Source organism: Urocampus carinirostris, chromosome 3 (genome assembly GCF_059441175.1).
Source record: "Urocampus carinirostris isolate Australia breed hairy pipefish chromosome 3, RoL_Ucar_1.0, whole genome shotgun sequence".
NCBI classification, from domain to species: Eukaryota; Metazoa; Chordata; class Actinopteri; order Syngnathiformes; family Syngnathidae; genus Urocampus; species Urocampus carinirostris.
The window spans coordinates 17,166,463-17,176,440 of record NC_142351.1 but is presented as its reverse complement, the minus strand read 5'-3'; the positions used below and the strand labels follow the sequence as shown (position 1 = coordinate 17,176,440).

General features: G+C 39.5%; 1 protein-coding gene across 1 annotated transcript; it reads left to right on the top strand.

Annotated features, from left to right (window-relative positions):
* The first annotated feature begins 2,490 nt into the window (after window positions 1-2,490).
* smagp (small cell adhesion glycoprotein) lies at window positions 2,491-8,787 on the top strand. Its single transcript, XM_088329816.1, has 4 exons — window positions 2,491-2,704; window positions 5,769-5,816; window positions 8,223-8,276; window positions 8,361-8,787. The coding sequence occupies exons 2-4, from the start codon at window positions 5,777-5,779 to the stop codon at window positions 8,531-8,533; spliced, it is 267 nt and encodes an 88-aa protein (XP_088185942.1). The 5' UTR covers window positions 2,491-2,704; window positions 5,769-5,776; the 3' UTR covers window positions 8,534-8,787.
* The last annotated feature ends 1,191 nt before the right edge of the window (window positions 8,788-9,978 follow it).

The window sequence follows — 9,978 nt, the reverse complement described above, 5'->3', positions numbered from 1 at the left end:
GAAATAAATTATAGTGACTGAAAGGCAGACCACTCATTGTCTCTAATAATTTGTCAGCTTGTTGATTATGGAGATAGATTTGTGTCTTTCTTATTTCATTAAAAAAATGTTTCATTAAAAAGATGGTGTCAATAAAAATATTTTCAGACAAAAAAACAAGTCATGTCATGTTTATTTGAACAGCTCTTTATCACAAGGAGTCTGAGGGCAGTACAGACCAGACTTTTGCAAACTACAGAATATTATTACACCATTCCCTGATCTAAAACCTACATGAGGGCAAGGAAAAACCTCAACATGAGAAAATGAACAAACATTGAGAAGGGACCGCACATGAGGTAATCCCCCTTCCAGGATGACCAGGCTGCAATGGATGTTGCAATAACAAATAATAAACAGATATTGTTAACATAAAATATAGGTTATTTATTTGCTATATGATAGAAGTGTGTTTTAAGCCTAGATTTAAACAGTTACACTGAGGTTGCAGATCGAATTTCAGTGGGCAGAGCATTCCACAACACTGGGGCCTGAATGGAGAACACCCTCGAACCTGCGGATCTCTTCTTGGCTCTTGGGATCACTAGTAGACCAGTATTTTCAGAGCGAAGGCTCCGGACCGGAACATAAGGGGATATTAAATCTGAAAGATATGAGGGAGCAAGTCCATGCATGATTTTATATAGTACCAACAGAACCTTAAAACAAAAACGCTTCAATCAAAGAAAAAAAGTGAATGCAGAAAAATATTTGACACTCAAAAATTGCATTTGAACACTTTTTTTTGTTTAGTTGAAAATGTTTTTATTGATTGTACCGGTCCGGAACTTTGGCTACTAGTAATCCCAAGAGCTAAGAAGAGAACCGCAGGTTCCAGAGTGTTCTCTATTCAGGTCCCGGTGCAGTGGAATGCTCTTGCCCCTGAGATTCGATCTGCAACCTCATAATTGTTTTTGAAGGCCACTTGATAGATTTTTGAGCCTGGCAACAAGTAATCACTGAAATGTGATTTGTTAAATGCATAAATGAGAAAACATACATCTGTAGGCAGCACAACCATAGGAGACACTAAGCCAGTCAGTTTGTAAAACTGGTGACGTGGCTCAGCGCTTGCTAGCTTCCGTTCAGATGGCAACTCTAAATCTGATTTGCTCCACAAACTGCCCTCTCCAAGATTGATTGTATGGACCAGAGCCTGCAAATCTCATCCTGAAGGTGTAAGGCTAGATTTTTGAGCCTATCAACAAGTAAAGGCAAAAATGTGATTGGTTAAATGCTTAAATTAGAAAACACACATCTGGAAGTGGGCAGCACGGCAGGGCAGCGGTTAGCGCTTGTGCGGCACAGTTCATGTCATGGGAACCTGTCGTGGGTTCAAATCCAGCTCCAGACTTCCTGTGCGGAGTTTGTATGTTCTCCCCGTGCTTGCGTGGGTTTCCTCCGGGCACTCCGGTTTCCTCCCACGTTCCAAAAACATGCATTTCAGATGAATTGGCCGGTCCAAACTGTCCCTAGGCGTGAATGAGCGAATGAGTTGTCTGTCCCTGTGTGCCCTGCAATTGGCTGGCAACCAGTTCAGGGTGTCCCCTGCCCACTGCCTGGAGATGGCTGGGATGGGCTCCAGTGTTTGGGCATTTGGGCCATGGTCCAAAAATGTTTGTGTGTGTTTTTGCTATTTTTTCCCTTTTTTATTATTGTATGTGTTCGTCTTGCTGTCGATCACCCTTCTTGAGTGATATGACCAAGGTAGATAAATAGAATATATTTGTATGTGTTTATTTATTCATGCATTTAGTTCTATCTAGGTCACAGGTGCCAACCAGAGAAGCGCAAGAAAAAAACAAGCTGCAGGTTGAAATATGTCAACTTGATGTTGCCAAAGCCAGGTGCCTCTCACAAAGACACTGTACTTGTATTTATTTCTGTCTCTCTCTCTTTTCCACCCCTTTTCTCCCACTCTTGTCTGTCTCTTTCACTGTCTCTCTTTTTCTTTTCCTTTGTTGCTCTTTGTCTCTTTCTCTCTCTGTGTCTTTTTACCTTCTTTTGCTCTAACTTACTTTTATTCTTTTCTCTTTCTCTCTTCCTACCCTTCACGCTTTCTTTTCTCTTTTCCTTCCTTCTGTTTTTCTATTTCCCTTTGGATTTCTTTCTTCCTCTCCCTTTCTTTCCCCTTCTCTCATGACTTCTCTTTTTATCACCTTTGTCTGTCACGCTCTCTCCCTCTCTCTCTTTCTTTTGTCCTATCCCCCTTTTCCCTCCCTCTTTCTCTTATTTCTTTATCTTTCTTTTTCTGTCTCTTTAATCTACTAGTCCGGCCCCCGACAGAATGTTTGTTCTATCGTGTGGCTCCCGAGTTAAAATGAGTTTGACACCCCTGATCTAGGTCCTCCATAGATGTGTGCATGGATTGCAGAAGCTCAAGTCAGAATGCATTTATTTCGATAGTGGTGCTCTTCGCTATTGGCGATCTTTGCACATAGGAAAGGGAGGGGCTGGTAAACGCTCGTGCATGTTGAACTCATTGTCAAGTCACGAGCGCTTTTAGAGTTTGATTCTACTCCATTTATTTTCAAGACGCGACTTTAAAACGCAGTCGGGAATTGAAGAGACTCTGAGCGAGGGTGGCTTTTAAGTTTATTTTTTATTTTATTTTTATCATTCAAGCGCTCACTACCTGGCTTGTTCGTCTGTGGCTTGCGTGCAGGTAAGAGAGGCATGCTGTGCCGCGCTCACCGAAAGGCGACACTTTTAACTTGTAGCCCCGTAATTTCAATCACGATTATTAGATAAATCCACAATAATATAAAGTATTAGAAAAGTCCCTAAAACGAAAGTAAAACATGAGAGGCTACTTAGATTGGCGAATGGTTTCGCCACCGAATCGAAATGGTTGCGTTTTTTTGACGATTTCCTTTGTGCCTTTTGCAATACTACAGTATCTTGTTTTCTCTTAACGATCCAGTTAATGACACTGTTATAACAATACATTTTGAATTCTGAAACTATCCACCATAACCTCGACATGTTACGTTAGTCTTAAGTCGAGATCCCATGTATTCATTAAAAACAAGATCTTCAAGGATCCCGGGTATTCTTTAATAAGGCATTGAATTCATCGTTCTAAAATAAGGCCTTATATAGCATTAAAATGCCTCAAATGTAAACACAAAGATTTAGTAATATTTATCAATTGTCCACATCAAGAGAGTAGTTTTTCTGTTTCTACGATGCTACACTCAAAATTGGTCACGAATATAGCAGTTATCCATCAATCTATCGATTATTTGCACGGCTTATCCTCAGTAGGGTCGCGGGAGGTGCTGGAGCACATTCCAGCTATATCCGGGCAGTGGGAAGGGGAAACCCTGAACTGGTTGCCAGCTTGTCGCAGAATACAGCAGTTAATGTTTTTCAAAAAAGTTTTCCATTGGATAAAAATGCCAACATTCATGCATCATGATAAAAAGGCTTCATGAATGTAGCAGTAGAGTTCTTTGGAGTTTTGACTGAGGATCCATGAAGTAAAACATCCTTTTTATTTATTGTTTTCCCATGTCTAAAACTTTAAGGAGTGCTGTTTTTTCAGGCGGAAGGTTTTTAACTGAAACCAAAATGTGATATAATAACTAAATAAACATGTGTTTAATGTAGCCTCTCATTCATGCTGCGTTTTTTTGTTTTTTTATTTAATTTGTGTTTTTTTTTGTCGACTCAGTCTTGAATTTGATTTCGAGAGGCATTAAAAAAGTCTTGAATATAACTTGCCCTTAAGCTGTAGGAACCCTGTTCTTATAACATGAATAAAGGTGTAAGAACATGAGGACTTAAAACTGTCAAGTAAATATGTGTTTAATTAGGGCTGCAAGAAAAGACTTCTGTAATAGTTGACTAGTCCCCAACTATTCGAAAGACTGGTCCAAAAATCCGATAATTAAGTTGTTCTTATATTCAGCATGGAGTTAAACTAATTATGTGGCAAATAATATTAAACACAAGAAAATCGGGTACAGTGGGAAAAACATATTTTCTTGTTCATACGGCAGATTAGTGTAAAAAAAAAAATCAAAATGTATAAATAACCCCTCAAAATTGTATGCTTACAAAGTAAAACTGTTATTACTGGGTTTTGTTGTTTTAAATTCTGATACTTTGCTATAAGGTGGGCTAGAAAGTTAAATGTGAATGGCGAAGGATAGTTAATAATGAACCATATCGACGCATATGATGCGGAGGGGGTAAACCAGCGTATTCTGTTGGGCTTCTCTGCTGATGAAGGGTTGCATGGTACGGCAAATCACCCCTTGTTGTGCTGTGGGCTAAATGTTCAGTGTCGGGTTGGGAAGAGCGAAGGGCAATAATAAATTTTTGGGGAATGTGAGTGTGTTCTTGACTAACCACCTCCCACTGGGTGGATATGGCTTTGGTATATAGATATAGATAAATAGGATGTACCCACTCTTTACCAAGGGTTAGAGCAGGGTAATAATTAGTCCCCATTTATTTATTTATTATTATTTCTTTTTTATTGTGCTCCCCAATCGGATTGACAAAATAAAACCTTTGCTTTTATTTTGGAAATGTTACTGGGATTGAATGAAGAAAAATGGGTGTGTTTTCTGCTTTGTCATATTAAAATCATTTCTTATTAGATTATGTTGATTCTGGGTTCCTGTGTAGAGTTTGCATGTTCTCCCCGTGTTTGCATGGGTTTCCTCCAGGCACTCCGGTTTCCTCCCACGTTCCAAAAACATGCATGTCAGGTTAATTGGCCGGTCCAAATTGTCCCTAGGTGTGAATGAGCGAGCAAATTGTCCATCCCTGTGTGCCCTGCAACTGGCTGGCCACCAGTCCAGGGTGTCCCCTGCCCACTGCCTGAAGATAGCTGAATGGGCTCCGGCACCCCCGCGATCCTACTGAGGATAAGCGGTGCAGATAATGGACAGTTAGTATAGAGTTATGTTTTTCAAAAGGTTTCACACTTGACCCAAGTCATTTTTTTAATGTATCATGATAAAAACCTTTATAACTGTAGCACAACAATTCTTTGGTAGTAGTAGTTATCTGCCAGTTTTGAATGAAGATCCATGAAGTTTTGTTAACATCCTTTTTATTCATTGTTTTCCATGTCTAAAACTTGGAGAGTGTCATGTTTTTAGATGGAATTTTTTCAACCCGACCAAAATGGGATTTAAAAAAACAAAAACAGTTGTTTAAAATTGCCTTTAATTCATGTGTCTTTTTTTTTTTCAATTATATTTTTGTTGTTGCTCAAATCGGTCTTTGATTTCAAAAAGGCATTAAAAAGTCTTAAAACTCTGGAATTTAATTTGACTTAAGCCGCAGGAGCCCTGTGATTATTTTAGGGTTAAAAATGGGCATGTTTTTGGTTTACAAATCAGATTTTGTTTTTATCAGAGGTAAAAACAAAACAACAAAGGTGGTAATAGGAGAATCAGTGGGGGTGGTCGTTGATTCAATCAAGAAAACCTTTTAAAAAAAACAAAAAAACTATCCAATTAAATCCTCAGATTTAAAAATGTGGTATATCGCAATTCATATTTAGTTGTCGGATACTAAAGAAAGATCTCTGTCTAAATGAATACTATGTAAGATAACGTTTCAGGTGAAGGTAAAAGCACTGTAATCATCTTTCTGCTGTGTAGAAAGTGGAACCTTGGACACATCTTTTAAATGCTTCTATTGTGTACGTTTGCAACATCACAAACCTTACTGTTTTCTAAATTGAGAATTTAACTTTTGTGTTTCAGCTTTCAGCATGACGACACTGTCCCCATTCACCAACACAACACAAAACGGTATGACAACCTTTGAAACGGTCACAAATCTGCCACTCAAAGCGTAATGATTGATGCTTCTAAAGGGGCATGCCACCTGGACTAAGTCAACATCTAAGCTTTGAAGACAAAAGCGGCCAATTTGCATCATCAAAAAACAGGATGAATGGCCTTCTTACCGGAAGATTAGATTAAAACAGAGGCATTAAATTAGGATTGTTAAAGGAAACGGGAATTACATCTACCTTGTAACGTAGACTCCTAGGGCCCATCTCCAAAAGAGGTTTACCAGGGGATTTGCGCCACCTAGATATAGAAAATATTTTTTGGGTTGCAGAAATACTGATTTAAGTCTCCTAAATAAGGTCAACGTAGTACCGCCTGGCTGCCTTAAAGACACCACGAATGGATCCCTGATTCCATGAGTCACTATGACAATGGAGAAGCAATGACACATTTCCAACTCTTGCTGGACTCGAAGGATTATGCAGAGCCCCATAAAAAGGAAAACATACTGAAATATCGAAAGAAGGTAATAATTTACTTTGTACCCACGGTAAATCTTTCTGGCCAAATATTGTCCCACAATCAAGTAAATTATACTTGTCTTCCCCCCACAAAGTACACACAAAACTTATAAGTGAAGGTTTTTGCATACTTTTGCAGAAGTCACTTCCCTACGTACGCTAACGGTCTGCGATCCTTCATCATCTTTTCATATGATGATTTCGTATCATCCATTAGACCACCCTGTACCTTTGTCCCATCCGGTGGTTACATGTGCAAAATAATGAAGTTAAGAAAAGATTGCAATGTGTTTTTGTGCTTCATCAAATAATTTCCGTCACTATGGACTCCTAAAACTATGTGACATTATGCTAAATCTCTCGTCTTGGGATCAAGAGGTCGCAGGTTCGATTCCATGCTTCTCTGTGAAATATGTCGAAGTGTACTTGGGCAAGACACTGAATCCCTAAAGCCCCCGATAGCAGGTAGTTGCCTTGCATGACTGACGCTGCTATCGGTTAGTGTGTAAAAGGGAAACGTGTGAGGCTCATTGTAAAGCGCTTTTGGAGGTCTTCATTTACTTGAAAAGCACTATATAAATGCAGAAAATTTACATTTACCAGCTACATGGATGATAGTCAAATCTGTGTCTACTAAAAGGGGGTCTGAGATAACTAAAATGATGTTCATTGTGGAAAAATCTGCCACTAAGCAGGTTAGTATAAAAACACTATACAGACGCTCCCCTACTTACGACCATTCGACTTACGTAAAACGGTAGATACGAACATTTTTTTCAGGATGTCGAAAAATATCCGGACATTGCTGTAAGTTAGGTTTCGGATTGCGTGCACCTTTTTCCGAGTACAGAACACTACTGTCGTGCTAACCCTTTCCGCCACTACCGGTGTGTGGTGGCGCTGCGAGAGGTCACCCAGCATCCACCCCGAAGGAGAAATCCACTTCCTCTTCCTAGTTCCTATTGTAAACATACTGTACTGAATCTCCAAAGCGCTAAGAACGTTGACGTTTTTATTGTTTAATATCTCGTGCATCCCTTCAATATCAGTGTAGAGTGTAAAGAGGAGGCGAGCAGTTTCTTTTGAAATGAAAGTGGATTAAGAAAGGTTGATGCGGTTGAGAAAATGGTCGGAACGCTTTTTTTCGGCCACTTTTTACCACTGAGGAGGGCATCTTGAAGCGCATCTTCCAAAAGTTAAACTTATTTTTATCTCTATAGAGCATATTATTTAATGTAATGTTTATGTTTTAGGACAAAACAATTCAGATTACTTATACAAGCCTTAAACATACTTATATAAACCTTAAACGCACAATATATAGCACTGGAGCAACTTACGAACGATCGTCCGAAACCTTGTTTGTAAGTAGGGCAGCATCTGTAATGGTAAGTGTTCTAGATCTGAAATGACCGCTCTTTGTGAAACCGTAAGTTACCACTCTGGAGACTTCAGCGTTACTTTCCTTTTAGAGCTAAAACACTACGGGTTCTCACTAAACCTTTTTTGTGAAATGGATCCTTGCTCTGCAGCAATTCATGGATGGTCATTTCATTAGGAAGGGGCTTAACTGACGCAGCATTGGTTATGTATCTCATGTCGTTCTTGTTTGCAAACATGAAACTGGTCTATTGTCAAAAAGGCGCATTATTTTAATCATGTCACTCAAATATATGGAGGACGTATAGTATCTATCTTAATCAGAACTGCTAGCATGTAAATGGGAAGCAAATCTTCAACCTATATTCTACCAAGTAAACTACAGAGGTGAGTTTCATGAGTTATGAAGCAGCATCTCCCAGGTTGTCCAAATCCACAGCTCATTTTCATCTGGCACTCTGGAATACATAACGACTGCGGTCCGTTATGCTTGAATGTTAACTGTTTTGTTTTGTTGTAGCTTCATTGGTGACGACTGTACCCCTCGTAAAATCAGACACCACAGTTATTGCAGGTAAATATTTCTTCAGTAGTTGTCTGTTGTCAGTGGCGACAACTGACCCTTTCCCTGAATCCCTCTTTTGTGCCCGTTCCGAAGTGGTATCAACTCTCATCGTGCTGACAGTGGTCCTCTTGGGCGTCTTGATGTATTACTACATGTGCCACAACAAGGGTGATTACAGGACCACTGGAGAGCTGGCCCCAGGCGAGGACCCTGACGAGGAGGCCGATAACTACGCTGCTGCGGAAAAGAAGGAATACTTTATCTGAAGAACTGAATGCAAAAGGGGGCTTCTGCCAACCAGTATGCCTTATTTGAAGAATATCTCAACCAAAGAAAACGTTTTTGTGTGACTGTTATTGTGTGCCGCAATATTTATCAAACGGGGCTTTGGGGGTTGGGACCCCGTCTTGTTGTAGCTGTTACCATTTTAAAATAAATGTTTTGTACAATTTATCATATTCAATGTGACCTCCAAGTTTAACTCAAATATGGAAGGCAATAAAGAGTTTTTTGGGAAAAATGTAGTGTTCAATTTGGTGACAGAACTGAGAAACATCCTTAGTAGAAATGAGGGCAACCAACCTCTCTTTCTCTTTCGCATGAAATGGAGTCTGGTTTGATGCATATGCTAGAAGTGGATTTTTCAAAGCAAGTTAAGATTTTTACTTAACTATATTAACCTTGTTTAACATCAAGATAGATATTTACAATATTTTTTGTAAGTTGCCACGCAGGTGTTTGCACTTGTAGTGAAGGTACCATCAACCATTCCTGCAGATTCCCATCACTGAATAAATGTGGGTCCGTTACCAAACGGTTTGACTTAAAGCTGCAAAACTACACTTGAGAAGACTCTAGAATGGTTGTGTGTCATTAGAGCATCACCCGTTTCGAAACCAAAACCATTTTTGGGTGGCATTTATGATAGTAAAGAGGCCAAAGTGGTTCTGACCTGAGATAATAGAATGTCGTTCTGGGAAAAGCTGCAGAGTCAGCTTCTTTTAGGAGTTTTCACATCTGGGGAAGCCAATCTGACTGCTGTAAAAGATGGCGTTAATATTCAATGTCCTTCTCACCCTGGGAGAGTATAATGTCTTTTGGGAAAAATAATGCCGAGTCAGAAAAACAAAGTGCAGTTGACTTTTTTGGGGACAATTTTTAACATGCTGGGTCAAACCCTTCTGTATGCAAGATATTGTACTGAAATTGAATGTCGTTTTGGCTTTTGGTTTCTGAAAAACGGCTAAATAGTCAAAACCCAAAGTGCTTTTTTACATTTTGGCCTAAAGTGACCTACCTGATTGTGTAAGGCTGTGATCCTGGCCAAACTTGTTCTGGAGAGTAGAATGACTTTCTGGGTAAGCTACTGAGGCAGTAAAACCAAATATGCCTAGTGAGCTTTTTTGGCAGTTTTCACATCTGGGTAACCTAGTTGACTGGCCTGGGAGAGTGGAATGTCTTTCTGGGCAAAAATGCGGCGTCAACAAAGCCAAAAGTTTTTAGCTTTTTGGGGGGCATTTTTCACATCCGGGCTAACCTACCTGACTGACTGTAAAAGATGATGTTACTTTTCAATGTCGTTCTCACCCTAAGAGAGTGTAATATCTTTCTGGAAAAAAATCAGTCAGAAAAACAAAGTGGAGTCGACTTTTTGGGTGATATTTTTAGTATGCTAGGTCAAACTCTTCTTGCCTGCAAGACATTGTATTGA